This window comes from Mus pahari, chromosome 17 (genome assembly GCF_900095145.1).
Source record: "Mus pahari chromosome 17, PAHARI_EIJ_v1.1, whole genome shotgun sequence".
Lineage (NCBI taxonomy): Eukaryota > Metazoa > Chordata > Mammalia > Rodentia > Muridae > Mus > Mus pahari.
In genome coordinates this window covers 66,735,946-66,751,915 of record NC_034606.1, presented here as the reverse complement: position 1 = coordinate 66,751,915, position 15,970 = coordinate 66,735,946, and the positions used below count along the sequence as shown (strand labels likewise).

Below are 15,970 nucleotides of genomic sequence, written 5' to 3'. Positions count from 1 at the left end.
GCCTCTCTGATGCTTCTCTCTGGAGAAAAGACATCTTAACAGGGCCACTGGCTCTGTTGCAAGTTGTAGGGTATTGAGGGAGGAAAAGCATCCCATTGAAACCACTCTGGCCTTTAGAGAAAAAGCTTCCCCAACAAATCAAGTCTTCTCAAAGAGGACATGGAATGTAGAAAAGCGCCATCCTTTTTATTTAAATATCCTAAATATGTCACGAAGGAACATACACTGCACTTTAATGGTAAAAAGATACAAGTTTATAACATCTTATAAAAACTACATTAAAAGTAATCTTGTCCATTTGATAGTCCCCTCCCCCTTAGCAAAATAAGTATATTTTAAAAAAAATGGAGCTCGGTAGGAGGGGAACTGAAGATAAAAGCCCAGGGCTACAGCAGGGGCAGAAGGAACCTGGGGAGGGCTCAGAGTGTGGGCACCCCACTCCTCTCACCCTCTATGTCAAGCCATGAAGTACAATCAGTAGCTAATTGACAAGAGGCTGTCGGGGACGGATGGAAAGGGCGGGCACCAGCCAGGGCAGGATGGGACGGACTGGTGCAGGAGTTCACCCAAGGACCAGTATTACTCTCCCCACCAACCCCACATCCACATTCTGATGTCTGAGCACCCACCTTCTCATTTCCCCTTCTACACACACCTGAGACATCTGTCCAGTGCTAACAACCCACCCCAGCAGAGGAGGGCATCAGGCCCAGGAGCCTTTGCAGCTGTCTGTGCACACCCCCAGAGCAGAGATGTCCTTGGTGGTTGTATCACTCTCCACCCCAGAGCCTGTCTGTCCTTACCCACTGCCAGCTTCTGAGCCTCTCACACCTGGCCCTGGCAGTGTGGTTCTGGGCGGGCTGTCTGTATGCATCCAGTTCTCTCTCCCTTCTCTCAGCTCCCACCTAGGCAGGAGGCCAGTGTCTGCAGGGCCTGCTGTGACCCAGGATACACATTCATTCGTGCAGAGGCATGGGTCACTCTCAACTTTCAGCACAAACAGATCATCTTTGAGTGGCAGGGAGGGATCCCACTTTCAAAAGCATTTCTAGGAGGATCTTTCTAAACGGATCCTCTTTCCCAGAGTTGAGTGACAGAAAAATCCCAGCCCAACAGAACCCACTAACAGCAAAGGGTCGGTGCAACACGAACATGGATGCCCGGATGCCCAGGGGCCACAGGTGGACGAAGGTCGGAGGTGCAGGCTGTACAGCACGTTAGAGGGACAGCAGGAAGCCAGAACACATGGCAGTGTCCTCCTCAGACCTCCTCTCAGGTGCTATCAGAGGAAAGCTGAAGGCTTTCCCTTTTCCCCTTAGTTGTGGTGGACCACCTCCCACTACACTGGAAGAGGCCTTAAGGTAGGTTGCTGCCTGGCTCTCATTTGCAAGTCAAAACTTCTTCCTGGAGGCCGCCAGCTCAGATTCCTACCCACAGCTGCGGTTGTGTGCTCAGAAGGTATAAGCCAATGATTACACCTGAAGTAGGCCTCAGGGGTCCATATAGTGCTCAATGAAACCCCAAGGTCTCCCTTAAGAATCCTTTCTTTAGCAGGGAGAGTTATCTCACTTTAGAAAATACGTGCTCAGAAGCCCTGGCTTAGAAACACTCTGATCAGGACACTGTTAAATCAACCTAACAACAATGAGAAACCCCTCAACACTCTTCTGGAACAAGCCCCTCTGTTCCCTTGTTCTCAGCAACCTCTGGGAGGCAGACGTCCTTTAGGTCTGGGTGGGAAGGCTGCTCTACACTTGCTGTCCTCCAAGTTGGTGGCCAAATAAACTTCAGTCAACAATTTTCATCCCTTCCAAGCAAAGGGACACAAGCACTCACAAATCAGACACACACTAATCCAATCACCTTTCCAGGGGCAGACAGACAGAAGGGTGCTGTAACAGAGTAAGGTCAAGAATAAAGCAGACATCGGTGTCTTCCTGCAGGCCTTCCTTTGAAGCACCCCCCCACCACTCCGCAGGGATGCTATCAGAAGGGAGCCAAGGTGGGTTCTCTGAGACGAAGACCAGACCAGACCTCCAGCTCCTCTACTTGAACAGGCAGAGGATTGTGGCAGGAAGAGGGCTCCATTACAAGTCACATAAGGACTGTCACAATTTTTGTTTTTCTCATAGTTAGCAAAACTTTGGACTATCCTTGTTCTAAGAGGACACAAAAGGACAGCCCACTCTGACACCCACAACCCCTGCTCAACTGTGCCTGGGTTCTGGAGTCAAGGACAAGCGAGGTAGCCACAAACCACAACCAAGACCAACTTCCCAGAAAAAAGAGCCGGATGGGCTACCCCACCCAAGTCCTCCACAAGGCACTTGAGCTGATCCCATCAGGCCCCAGTGATGCACAAACCATGGGAACACCCGTGACACCACACCGCTCTTCTTGAGGAGATAAGAAAAGGTATGCCTACTCTTCTTGTCCAGCCCACGTCTGTTCTTCCCAGTTTCTCCTTTTGTCTTCACAGTGTATAAGAAGTCCAGGGAAGCTCAGCTGCCAGCCCCGGTCCTATTTGCTTTCAAGGAGGAAGTAAGGGCTGTGGAACACAGAGGGACTATGGTGACAGAAGTGGTCAGGCCAGCCACAGTCCTTGCTGGGCTTCAGGACTTAACCCTCCACATTACCTATATCCCCGGTTTACCTGTTTAAATTGCTTTTGGATAAACAAAAACAAGAGCAGAACAAACAAAAACCCCTCCCCGGTCCTTTGCATTTTAGCTGCCAGTTCCAGTCCAAGGTTGTGGGAACATTTCAGTCTTGGTCCTGCACCTTTGAGTCCCCACCTCACCTCAGCTGAGGTTCAGGGACCAGCTCCCTTGCCCAGGAGTGCTGCAGGTGTCCCTGGGATACTCATAGTCTCAGACTGGTTACAGAGTTGGGGATCTGGAGCTGATGTCCTCAGACGCTCTTCTGCTAACCTGGGGCCAGTCCTCTAGGAAGGGGGACAGGTTCAGAGGGAGCGGTGGTGGGACCCTCGGAGCACAGGGCTATGCTCTTCCAGAGACTCTCCTCAGCACTCCCACCACCTAGGGCCCCTCGTGCCTATAGAGAAAACTGCCCATCAGAAGTCTTGGACTGGCATCCTTGGCACATCCGTTTGTGTCTGAGTAATCGGTCTGTCCGAGAAAAACACTGTGGAGAGAGAGGATTAAGTCACTAAGAGAAACTCAGTCTCCTGTTACTAAGTTCCTGCCTCAGAGGGGACGTACACTGTGTTCCTGGTCCCTTAGCATCTACACAGCAGAAGCACGCAGTGGACAGGAAGGCTCATTTTTGCTAGGCATTGTATCAAATGCCTGTGATCCCAAGACTCAGGAGGCAGAGATAGGTGCGTAACTGTGAGTTTGAAGCTAGCCTGGTCTACATAATGAATTGTAGCACAGCCAGGGATAGTTAGCCTCAAATAAACAAAAAGAACCAAATTCTGGTTCAAGGAGCTGGGGAAGCAGCTCAGTTGGTAGACTGCTTGCTTAGCACACATGAAGCCCTGGACTTGACTCCCCCTGCCTCCCTCTGCCTCCCAAACTCTATAAACTGAGCATGGTGGTGTACATCTGTAATCTGAGCACCTGGGAGCTGAAGGCAGGAAGATCAGAAGTTCAAGGTCATCCTTGGCTAAGTGGCAAGCTGGAAGCCACTGTGGATTACTTAAGATCCTATCTTAAAAATGGGAAGGAGGCTTGCTGACAGGACCCTGATACAGCTATTTCCTGAGAGGCTCTGCCAGTGTCTGACAAATACAGAGGTGGATGCTCACAGCCATCCATTGGACTGAGCATAGGATGGATCCCCAATAGAGGAGCTAGAGAGAGGACACAAGGAGATGAAGGGGTTTGTAGCCCCATAGGACGAACAACAATATGAACTGGCCAGTACCCCCCAGAAGTCTCAGGGACTAAACCACCAACCAAAGACCACACATGGTGGGACTCATGGTTCCAGCTGCATATGCAGCAGAGGATGGCCTAGTTGTCATGAAGGCTCTACGCCCCAGTGTGGGGAAATGCCAGGGCCAGAAAGTGGGAGTGGGTGGGTTGGTGACCAGGGGGCAGGGGAGGGGATGGGGAAAGGGTGTTTTTCGGAGGGGAAACCAGGAAACGGGATAACATTTGAAATATAAATAAAGAAAATATCCAATTTAAAAAAAAAAAAGAATAAAAACAGAAGGAGGGAGAATGATGAGATGGCTCAGCAGGTCAAGCCATGTGTCGCTCAGCCTGACGACCTGAGTTTGATTCCTAGAAGCAACATAAGGGGAGAACAAATTTCCAAAAGCTGTCCTATGCCCTCCGTATTTGTGCCATACTTTGTATACATAATAATATATGTTAAGACAACAACATCACCACCATCATCATCACTGCCATCACAACAATCATAATCTGCATCACCACCATCACCACCATCAGCAGCAGGTGCTGCCACTGCTGGCACTGGTGCCAGAGGGCCTGGCCTTCAAATGCTGGGTCTATCACTTAGTCACATGACATGGGGCAAATTACCTAACAATCCTGAACCTGTCTGTTCACCCGAGGGAACAGGTTCCAAGCAGCCAACACAGTGTAGCTGCTTCGCTGGAGACACCCTCAGAAGGCCATGCCTGGAAAGCACTCGCCCCCACCAGCCTCTCTCATCACAGCCTCATCTTCAGGCATGAACACGACAGGGCAGAAAACTGCGAGGAGGAGACATCCCTCTTGCTATTTCATCGAGGCTGGCTGAGAACCTGTGACCCTCTCGCTCTGCCTCCTGAGTGTTGGGATTATAGCATGTGCTACCAAACTCTGCTCCTTTGTGGCATTTCACTCTTTCATCTTTGGCACTGTGACGGGCTCACGCAGCCCAGGTTGGGCTCAGACTTTCTACAGGCAGGAGAGGATGTCTGTGGTAAGCTGGGTTACGGCCTTACGACGTCATCAGGAGGAGGAGTAGCAGCAGTAGCAGCAGCAGCAGCAGCAGCAGCAGCAGCAGCAGCAGCAGCAGCAGCAGCAGCAGCACTCATCCTAGCCTGCTGAAGGCTCAGTGTGGAAAAGCTGAGCAGAGCATGCAGGAGAGTCAGTTCCCACCACCTCTCCTTAGCTGTCCTTGTCTGCCTCAGTCTCACCCCTATACTCTCAGATCAGACACCAGACCCAACGGCAAAGATTACATCTCTTCTTCCTAGGTGCAGGAGCTTTGAAGTTGGACTAAATCCAAACTCTACTCTTATCTGCTGTGTCTCGGGGAACTTAAATGTCTTTCAACTTCAATCTCCCCATTACTTGAAATGAGGGTGGCCCAGCCACCCTAAGGAGATCTGAGATTAAACACTCCCAGCAGCTGGGTGGTGGTGCATGCTGTTACTCTCAGCACTTGGGAGGCAGAGGGAGACAGATCTCTGAGTTCGAGACCAGCCTGGTCTACAGAGTGAGTTCCAGGACAGCCAGAGTGACACGGTCAGATCCTGTCTTGGGGAAAAACAAAAACAAACAAAAATCCAAAACCACAAAAACCAAACCAAACCTCAAATAAATGACATTACTAGGATATTCTAATAAGCATTCCCTGTGATGAGGTCCATAAGGCCAGAGATGTGTCTCTTTCTGAGGTGCTAACTGTACTGAGGAGGTCCCTCTGTCAGCCAGGACGAGACTGGCCCTATTCCAGGAGGATGACAGGGAGAGCTTACCTGATGACACCGTTCACACTGGTAAGGCTTTTCACCACTGTGTACCCGCTTGTGGCGTTCGAGATGGTACTTCTGGATGAAACGCATATCACAGACGTCACACTCAAATGGTTTCTCACCTGGCCCAGGGGCAAAAAGAAGTGAGCACCAAGAGAAATGACAGCAGGGACAATACATTCCAGCTGTCATCCAGACACCTAGTGACCATAAACACGTAAAACTGCTGGTCTCAGTGACACCAAACAGAGCCATGCAACCTCTCTGCCTCCATGTCTAACCTCTCCTGGAAAACAAAGCCAGTGGGAACACAGGCTTCAGATTCTTCTCCCATCTGAACTCGAGTCTGAACACAGCAGACTCACCAGTGTGGATAAGGACGTGCTGAACACAGCAGACTCACCAGTGTGGATAAGGACGTGCCTCTTGAGGTGGTAACTGCTCCGAAAGGCTCCAAAGCAGTGTTCACAAATAAAATTTTTGGGAATCTTTACTTGAAAAGAGCCATTTTGTTCCACTACCACCACCTGGGGGCAACAATCAGGCGTCATGTGGGCGTCTCTGTCCTCTTCCCAGAGACGATTCTACTCTGGGACCGATTACAGCTGCCGGACCGAGAACCTGAGAACCTTTGATACTGTGGAAGGCGGTGCTGTCACCTGTCACACCCCTTGAGCTAAGAGCCGTGAAGGGAGGAAGGTGGGGTAGATGAACCAGCTGTCTTGCCACAGCCAACAAACACTGTGAGTGAGCTGGGGTTCGCCTGCCCCGCTATAAGAGCATAAGCCAAGCTTCCCACCTGTACCAAGAATGCTCGGCAAGGGTGGACGGCAACGGTCAGAGTGGCCTCGGATGCACTCAGGGCACAGATTCACCAGGGAAGACTCCCATTACCAAACTGCGTGAGTCTGGGGCTTCCCCATTACCTGCCTTTTTAACAGTCTTTTTTGAATGAGAGGCCTCAGCCAAGCTGTCATCCTCTTTGCGGTTGCGGGATTTATCACCGTCTTTTCGGTGGCCCTTTGAAGACAAATCAAATCTAGGCTTACAGTCCATCTGGGAATATAAAATGTGAAACCAAACACAGTCTCTTGATAAACAGTTTGCAAAGGAGATAAACCACCTGCTTCCTCTCTGCGCATCAACTTCCTCTTTCCCTCTCCTGGTCTAAGAGTCTGCGGGTACCACAAGAACCTTCCTCAGCTCTCCAGACACCCGAAATCCTTGCTCCCCAGCTGGATCCCAGTTCCCCACTTCCCTAAACAGAAGAATCAAGGCAAAGCCAGAGGAGCCACAGCCTGGTGCCTCCATGCAGAGAGCTGGGGCCGCCCGACCCCAGAGCACCACAAGGGACTCAAGTGCTGTACCTGAGTCGAGCACCTCAGCACATCAGGGCTACCTGCCCGCTCGCCGTTTTCGGCCTGCTTGCTGGCAATCTGGCTCAGCATCATCTTCTTGCTGGCTGCAGTGGGAACCAAACTCACACCTGCTAGGCCTTCACAAGCCAGAAGACTTGCCTAAGTTGAAAGGAGATGAGGTGTCAGGTCTCCTGGTGGGGTAGGGCAGAGACACGCTGCCATCCTCAACAGACCTACGTCTACACCCAGCCACAACTCAGATTCTCTCCAGGGAACGACTCCCTCACAGACACGCCTTGCTTCCTTCAAGTCCTTTCTCACTGTCTCACCAGGAGCTACTCCCCCCTTGGCATTCCTTAGGCAAAGAAGCACAGATCGAGTTAATCAAGCATCAACACTTGTGGTTACTGTACCAAACAGCAGGTGGGGTTACACATTACCTAAGGCAGTTCTGAGCTTTAACTGGAGGTAGTTATGATATCTGTCTGTCTGACCCAGAGACTGGAAACTCCTAGGGCAATGTCTTCCTTCCACACTCTCTTATTTTTATTACTTCTTTTTATTTTGTGTGTGTGCCTCCATGCCAATGTCATGGAGCATGTGGAGGTCCAAGGACCACTTGAGGAGTTAGTCCATCATTCCACCATGTGGCTTCTGAGGTCTAACTCCCACTGTCAGGCGGACAGCAAGATGCTTCATCTGTAGAACCATCTTGCTGACCCCGTCTTCTGTTTTTGCAAGATTTATTTTTATTATTTTGTGTTGTGTGTATGTGTGCATGCCCCATGTGGGTAAGGTGCCCAGGGAGAGCAGAAGAGGGCATCAGATCTCCTGGAGCTGTAGTCAGCTGTGAGGGACTGATATGGGTCCTCTGGAAGGGCTTACTAAATAGTGAGTGCCAGGACAGAGCAATGCTTGAATTCAAAGCCCACTTCGGACAAGTAGACTTTGCTGGCGCCAACTGCATTTGCTATTAGATTTTAGATTTACTAAGTTTACTCACTTTGGCTTTTCCCTAAGTGCTGTCACCTACAGCAGACAAAGCCTCTGGATTCTAGAGTTGAAATACACAGTTTCTTTTGACCACTTTGGCCATTTATTTTATTTTTCTTAGGTTTTTCAAGATAAGGGTTCCTCTGTGTAGCTCTGGCTGCCCTGAAACTCACTCTATAGACCAGGCTGGGATAATCCACCTGCCTCTGCCTCCTGAGTGCAGGAATTAGTATATGATACCACTCTTGGCTACCCCCACCCCCTTTAGGCCATTTCTATGTGTGTGCTAAATAAAGTTAAAAATGTTAATTCAACAGGGGTGCCTTAAGAAATAACCAACCACCTTTTACAACCACAGCCCTCTGACTGACGATCGTGCCGGCACTCCAGCGTATGTATTTCTCTTACTCAGGAAAGTCTTTTAGAGAAATAGTCGTCAACAAACTCCCAGATTAGTAAAAATACTCTTTTAGATGATCAGTGTGCCTTGGGATCCCTTCTCTCACCTCCATGAACTCTGAAGTTAAAAATCTTAGGTTTGCTGTTTGGGCCGTGCAATTCTGGGCAAGTCTCTCTCTCTCTGAAACGCCCGTCAGAGCGCCTACCCTCACAGGGCCAAGGAGAATGAGAGAGGGATGTAAAATGCTTAGTGTCAAGCACAAAGTCAATGCCTGGTGGAAGCAAGCCTCTCAGGACAGTAAGCACGATGCTGTGGAGTACGCTGCAGACAGACAAAGGAAGAGATCCAGAGGCATGCTGCTACAGCACTTGGAAGAAAGCCAATCCCACTACAATCAGGCTGCCGTCCTGGTGAGACTGGTAGAGGTTTCCTCAGAGAAAGCTCAGAGAAGCGCATGGCTCTCCATTCAGAAGCCTAGAACGGTCCCTCCATCCTCAGGTCCTCTCGTCCTTCCACGCCACCTGCCGCCTTCACAACCACAGCTATCTTCTGAACCACATTACTTTGATGTTTAACATTCTTCAGGGACTCCCCACTCCCTGGATAATAATGTCTAACTCTTTAGGAAAAGCACAAAAAGCCCTCGGGCCACACTCTGATGACTTCTCTAGAAAGCAACCCCCACCTTCGCTACCTAACCCTGTCTCTCTAACGATCCCCCACTTGTTATCCTTTGCTCCTTAACTACCCACCAAGCCACCCGGTGGTGCCCCGTTCCTCTAAGCCTCTGCCCACACAGATGCCCTTCTCTGTTTTCTTATCTAGCAAAACCCTATGCTACCTGCAAGCCTCCTTATCTTTTTTCCCCCATCCAGAGGTACCACCACGCAGTAACAATCCTTCTATCATTGAGAACTCCTTTAGTCAACAGATTCAGAGTCTCTAGTACCAGCCAGCTATCACGCAGGGCACCGTGAAAATAAAAAAAAATAAATAACAGACTGTCTTTCCGTCATCCCTCCCCCTCCCCCCAACTAGCCTGGGAGCTTACTGGGGACAAGGGCAATCTTATTCATCTTTGTATTCCAAACACAATGCCGTGCATGTAACAGGAGCTCAATAAAATTCCTGTTGGAAAAAAAAAACAAATGAAGCATTCACCAGACTATACACTCCCTTATGCCCGAGTACTTCACGTACCAAAAGTACACCGGGCACAAGGTGCTTTGCCAACGGGCCCATCAGTGCCTGTGACGTGGTATATAGCCTACCTCCTTCATTTGACTGGAAGCTCCCTGAAGGCAGGGGCTGTGGCCTGTCTCCTTTCCTTCCTCTAGATCTCCCCCTGGCGCTTAATACAGAGCTCGGCTCACTGGGGATGGTCAATACTGTTGACTAAGGCAGAATTCAAGGGTGACACTGCAAAGAGGCTTCCCAGTGAACGGTCTTGAAGGAGGACGCGAGAGCTTTTTACCTGAGCCATGCTGACTTCTCACTTAAGGAACCAACAAAGTTCAGAAGTTCTCTGTCCAGCTTTCCTTAAGACACTGTTGTTTGAAGAACCGTCACCAAATCACAGTAATGGCTCCCCCCTGTTCTTTCAGTCCGTTTGCCATATTGAACTGTCTTCTCAAAGAACTCAGTGTCCTCCAAAAGGAAAACAGGTGTCCCAAGAATCCGCAGTCTCTCTCTGACTTCTGCCTCTTGTCGGAAGAAACGAGAGTCTTCCAGTCTTGGTTTCCAAGTTGAATTCTCTTGGTGAAGCTCTAGGTCTGTTCCAGAAACCTGAAACCAGAAAGGGAGATGAGGCCCTTAGGTGTAACATCCTCAGGCCATACAACGAGCGAAGCTCCCTCAACTTATTTTGCTGGGCGTTCTGAAGCTCCAAAGGAGGACATGAGTCAAGAGCTTTCTTTCTAGGTCAGTACAAGAAACCGGCCTCCTGGGCCGACCGAGCAGCGAGCAGCCAACGGGAGCAAAAGTAAGTTGGGCCTCCTATAGAGAGGATCTGCCAACAGAATAAGTGCTGGGATTTGCCATCTTAGGAACGGAAGAAGGGGGCGGAGGCCCTTTGGGGCTTTTGTGCGGAGTGGGCCGGCCTGCAAAGCTGGCACTCCACAGACGAGGGCAGAACTGTGGTGGAAGGAAGCTCGGGGGGCCTCCGCCGAGCGCCGGGGTGGCTGGCAGTGCCCGCACGTGAGCGTCGCCCGGAGTCGGCCCGAAGGTGCGTAAACCCGCCGCCGCGGAGGTGGAGGGCGGGCGTGTGTGCGCGCGCTCTGCAGGCAGCCGCAGCGCGCAGCCCCGGGAGCGCCGCGCCGCGCCGCGCCGCGCGCGACCTGCGTGCTCGCGCCCGCGCCCCCCCTGCCCCGGGCGAGCCCCCCTCCCCGGCGGTGGGGGCGGGGCGGCCCTCCCCTCGCGCCCCCTCCCTCCGCCGCGCGCCCCTCCCCCCTCGCGCGCGGCGCCCCACGGCCTGCGAGCTGCTGCCCGCCCGCTCGCCCGCCCTCCCGCCCGCCCGCCCGCTCGACGCTGCCTCCCCGCCGCGCGCGCCTACCTGCCCGGCGCGGCCTCCCGCCGTCTCCTCCGCCGCGCGGCGCCCCCTCCGGGCCCCAGGCACCCCGTGCCAAGCCCGCGGCCGCCGCTGCCCGCGCCGGGACCGAGGCAAGTTTACAAACACCAACCCGGGGCCCGTTTCCCCGGAAGCACTTCTCCCTTCCCCTCCCCCTCTTTGCCAAGCGGCCACATCCACTTCCGGGCTCCGGAGCCGGGACAGGAGGGGGGCCTCGGGAAAGGGGTGAGGCTGGGGACGCGCGGAGAGCTGCAGCTGGCGGGCGGGAGGGGGGCGGCCGGGAGGACCGGAGGAGGGTGGTGCGAAGGGCGGCGCGTGCGCCGTGGTGCGCGCGCGCGCCCGGGCCGCCATCTTGACTGAGGGCAGCTCCCGGGCTCGCCGGGAACCTTTAGGGAACCTTTAGGTTCTTTGAGAAGGTTCGCTGGGTGGGCGGGTTGGTTCTTGCAGAATCTCCATCTCTCTCTCTCTCTCTCTCCTGACGCCCCAGGTAGAAGCCGGAACGGTTCGTACCTCTGATCTTTTCTTTTAAAGCTTGGTCAGGTCTGTTTTTCCGGTGTTTGCTGCTGTCGGGTGCAGACCTGCAGACTGAGGTCAGCTGGGAGGAGAGTTAAGCCATTGCGCAGTCCTGCGGTACACACTAAACCACCATCTGCCTATGAGTCTCAGTGACTTCCCTCAATACCCAAGGCAAACGTGCTCCGGCCCCGCAGTCCTGACCTAACTAAACTAGGCTTCCTTTCAAGAAAAGGCCTTTTTCCTTTTCAGTGGACTAGGCTTGTTGGCGATTTGGAAGTGCGTGTTGTTCTCTGGGCCAGGCCGCCTTTGGAAAATTGAGCCAATCCTCGGATACTAGCGCCCCACTTTTAGCATTAGAGAGGATGGGCTATTATTCTTAGTGCACACTTGGCAGAAGGAAACGTGAATTCCACTTAAGTCCCAGTTTCTATTCTAACTGCTCTCTGGTGAGTTTAAGAGACAGTAAAGCACTATCCAAAAAAGCATAAGGATTCCTAACCACAGTCCCGCCCATTTTACACCACTAAAGTAAGTTCCATTTCCCGTAGGGTCATTCTGGAACTGACATAAAATGGAGAGAAATGTCACCAGGAATGGTTTTTTTGTTTGTTTTTGTTTTGTTTTGTTTTGTTTTTCAAGACAGGGTTTCTCTGTGTAGCCCTGGCTGCCCTTGAACTCATTCTGTAGACCAGGTTGGCCTGGAACTCAGAAATCCACCTGCCTCTGCCTCCCAAGTGCTGGGATTAAAGGCATGCGCCACCACTGCCCGGCCGAGATGACCCAGCTGTTAAGAATGCTTGCTGGGAAATCATGAGGACCAGAGTTTGGATTCTGTTATCCAGGTTAACAAGCCTGCTCTGACAAAGGTGGAGACTGGAGAGAATCCCCTGGACTTGCTGGATTCCACCTTAACTGAGAAAATTAGAGCCCCAGGTTGGGGGAGAGACCCTGCTTCTAAAGGAATAGGCAGAGTGATAGGTAGGGCATACAGCACTCTCTTCGGACTTCTAAGTGTGTACAGGCTCTTGAACTTGCATGGACAGAGTCATATAATAAACAAACATACAGTTTTAAACATTAGTTTAAGCAAGGGAGTGTAGCTGTGCAGTGGTGGCGCACCCCTTTAATCCTGGCACTTGGGAGGCAGAGGCAGGCGGATTTCTGAGTTTGAGGCCAGCATGGTCTACGGAGTGAGTTCCAGGACAGCCAGGGCTATACAGAGAAACCCTGTCTCCAAAAATCAAAACAAAACAAAAAAAGCAAGGGAGTGTGACAAATGCCTTGAATCCCAGCACCTGAAAGGCAGAGCAGGTGGATCTCTGTGAGTTTAAGGCCAGCCTGGTCTACATAGCAAGTTCTACCAGCTAGAGATACACAAACTATTTATTTTTATTTTAAAGATTTATTTATTTATTATATATAAGTACACTGTAGCTGTCTTCAGACACTCCAGAAGAGGGTGTCAGATCTCATTACGGATGATTGTGAGCCACCATGTGGTTGCTGGGATTTGAACTCAGGACCTATTGGAAGAGCAGTCAGTGCTCTTAACCACTGAGCCATCTCACCAGCCCCCACAATCTTTAGAAAACAAAGAATCACCTAATCGATTGCCAGTCTATAGAATACAAAACTACATATTTTTTCCTTTTAGCCAAGCTCTTGAAGATAATCATTCTTGTTATTGTTTCTTGTTACTGGATATTTAATTTTTTTTAATTTTTATGTGTGTATGTATGTTTTGCCTGTGTGTATGTCTGTGTAACACTTGAGTGCCTGGTGCCCTTAGAGGCCAGACAAGGGTGTGGAATACCTAGAATGGAGTTACTGACGCTTATGGGCCACCTGGAGTAACAGACAATGTGAGCCACCACAAGGGTGCTAGGAATTGAACCTGGGTCCTCTGGAAGAGCAGCCAGTGCTCTCAACTGCTGAGCCAGCACTCTAGTCCCTGTTTTTATATTTTTGATAGTGGGGCTTGCTGGAATTAATGGTCTGGCGCATGTTAGACAAGCCATCAGTTACTGAGGTTTTGTTTTTTTTTTAGATTTGTTTATTTTATGTATATGAGTACATCATCACTGTCTTCAGACACACGAGAAGAAGGCATTGGATCCCATTACAGATGGTGAGCCACTATGTGGCTGCTGGGAATTGAACTCAGGACCTCTGGAAGAGCATCCAGACCCAGCTCCTGAGTGTTCCACTACTCCCCAGGTCTTACTGGTTTGCTGAACTCTATACAATGAGACACTTTTTCTGAGTTCATACTTTTTTTTTTGTCACCTAAAATGTACTATACACTGTATTTTATTTTCTGTTTTTGTTTGAAATAGGTTCTTACTCTGTAGCTCACACTGGCTTCAAAGTCTCTTAAGTTCCTCCTGCCTCACCCTGAAGTATTGGGTTTCAAACCCAGCAGATAGTCCATGATAGACATCTAAGGTGAGTTCACATTTTAAGAATTGTTTCGTAACAAAAGCTGCGTGAAATGATCCAGACCTACAGCCTCAGCTGCCCCGGAGGTTGAAGCATGAGAATCACTTGAACCCAGGAGTTCACAAGCTAGAACAGCACAGAGAGACTGTCCCAAGGTGGAAAATCAAAATTAAACAAACAAAACAAACCCCACCCAGGCAGCAGTTCATAGTGAAGGTGTGATTCACGAACTGAGAGGGAGAAGCAGGAGAATCTGAAACTTAAAGGTGAGTGTGAGACCAGCTTGGGCTGCGTGGACATCTTTATGTGGCTGTCTTCTTGCACTTATGCAGACTCTGTGAATAAATGTGAAATGTGGCTGTGTGAATACTTTGTTATTTTCCTTTCTATTCATGTGTGTAATGTAAGCATATAGATGTTTCGCCTATATGTGTATGTGCATAATATGCGTGCAGTGGAGGGCGTTGGATCCCTTGAACTGGAGTTACGGATGACCCTATACCTGGGTCCTCTGCAAGGACAATAAGTATTCTTTACACTGAGCCGTTCGTTCTTCTAGCCGCCAATTTCTTCTCCCCCAGCCCCAATTTTAATCACGACGTTGAAGTTTGAAACCATTCTGCTGTGACGCACAGCTATATGTCAAGTTTCACACTTCTTTTCTTTAACACATATATATATTTTAAAAGATTTATTTATTTTATGTATATGAGTACACTGTAGCTGTCTTCAGACACACCAGATCCCATTACAGATGGTTATGAGCCACCATGTGATTGCTGGGAATTGAGCTCAGGACCTCCGAAAGAGCAGTTGGTGCTCTTAACCACTGAGCCATCTCTCCAGCCCTAAAACATGTAAGTTTATTTTGTGTGTACTTGTGTGTATGGGTACATTTGTGTCCATGTAGAGGTCAGAGCATAGCTTTTTATTTTTTCTCAAGCATGATTTATCTATGTAGGTCTGGCTTTCTTGGAACTCTATGTAGGCCAGGCTAGCCTTGAACTCACAAAATTTTGCCTGCCTCTTCCTCCCAAGTGCTGGAATTAAAGACAGGTGTCACAATGCATTGCCAGAGGACAACTTTTTTTTTTTTTTTTTTTTTCCGAGACAGGGTTTCTCTGTGTAGCCCTGGTTGTCCTGGAACTCACTCTGTAGACCAGGCTGGCCTCTGCCTCCCAAGTGCTGGGATTAAAGGCGTGCGCCACCACTGCCCAGCTCAGAGGACAACTTTTGAGGGTTTGTTTTCCCTTTCTATCACATGGGTCCAGGGGCTTGAGAGCAAGTGGCTTTACCTGCTGAGCCATCTTGAGGGGCGCAGTTGGTTAGTTTTCTAACAGTAAACCTAGTTGAAAGAACTTTTGGAGGTACCTAACTCTCCAGATCTCTTTGCCCTCAGGCAGGGCTCCTCTGGTGCAGGGTCTCTAACTCAGCCTCTTTCAGACTCTCTCCATCACATAAGCAGATACTGCAGTGATGACCCCTGATGAGTGTGTGCCTGTCAGCACTACCTGAACGTGGCTTTCACCTGAGCGTCTGGACTGGGCAGGTGTTCAGACTACATCAGTGCCTCTCCGGAGTGTGTGCCTGCTCCATTACATGCTTTTGCCTTCAGGTTGGATCTGGGTTCCTCTGCTGGCTGCTAGTTGGAACCCACAGGACAAACACAGTCCCTGGGACAGTTGCCAGTCAAGCGGCAGACATAGACAGTCAATGTTTGCTGAACAAGCTGAACCCATTCTCTTGAGGGCCAGCATGGGTTGCATAATAGAAGCAAGCTGCCTAGCTCTCTTTGCCATCCCTTAGACCTTTGATGAGACTGAGACTGACTAAAGAAGTTGGGAAATAGGATGATGTACAAGGGACATTTCCTGGAGCCTGGCAGTGTATGTAATTTGGAATTTTTGTTTTTGTTTTGTGATGCTGGGGATTGAACGGAGGACCTTGCCCATCACAAAAGTAATATCCCCAGCTCCTTCTTAGCTTTTTTTTTTTTTTTTTTTTTTTTTTTTTTTTTTTTT

General features: G+C 50.2%; 2 protein-coding genes across 13 annotated transcripts in view; one reads left to right on the top strand and one right to left on the bottom strand.

Moving 5' to 3' along the window:
- Positions 1–160: 160 nt before the first annotated feature.
- Znf740 (zinc finger protein 740) lies at positions 161–11,191 on the bottom strand. Of its 12 annotated transcripts, none has more exons than XM_029547958.1 (8): positions 10,980–11,189; positions 9,700–10,213; positions 9,480–9,556; positions 7,045–7,194; positions 6,608–6,733; positions 6,043–6,204; positions 5,681–5,799; positions 161–3,144 (listed from the first exon to the last, which is right to left on the bottom strand). In XM_029547958.1, exons 4-8 carry the CDS (start codon positions 7,126–7,128, stop codon positions 3,039–3,041), a joined length of 597 nt encoding a protein of 198 aa, XP_029403818.1. In that variant the 5' UTR covers positions 7,129–7,194; positions 9,480–9,556; positions 9,700–10,213; positions 10,980–11,189; the 3' UTR covers positions 161–3,038. The 12 variants fall into 12 exon arrangements, with proteins under 12 accessions (XP_029403818.1, XP_029403819.1, XP_021072621.1 ...); XM_029547959.1 differs by having other exon boundaries at positions 9,903–10,213; XM_021216962.2 differs by having other exon boundaries at positions 6,081–6,204; positions 6,608–6,697; positions 10,980–11,183.
- Csad (cysteine sulfinic acid decarboxylase) overlaps positions 10,507–15,970 on the top strand; it is a 28,668-nt gene continuing 23,204 nt past the window's right edge. The window contains exon 1 of the mRNA XM_029547954.1: positions 10,507–10,652. The gene's annotated coding sequence lies outside the window, so the exon portion shown is untranslated. The remainder of the gene's footprint in view (positions 10,653–15,970) is intronic.

Coding starts and splice junctions, on each gene's coding strand:
- Znf740 (XM_029547955.1), bottom strand. Junction 5,800..6,042: donor GCACGTCCTTATCCACACTG/GTGAGTCTGCTG, acceptor CCCCTGGGCCAG/GTGAGAAACCATTTGAGTGT. Junction 3,145..5,680: donor AGTGTGAACGGTGTCATCAG/GTAAGCTCTCCC, acceptor CTCTCTCCACAG/TGTTTTTCTCGGACAGACCG.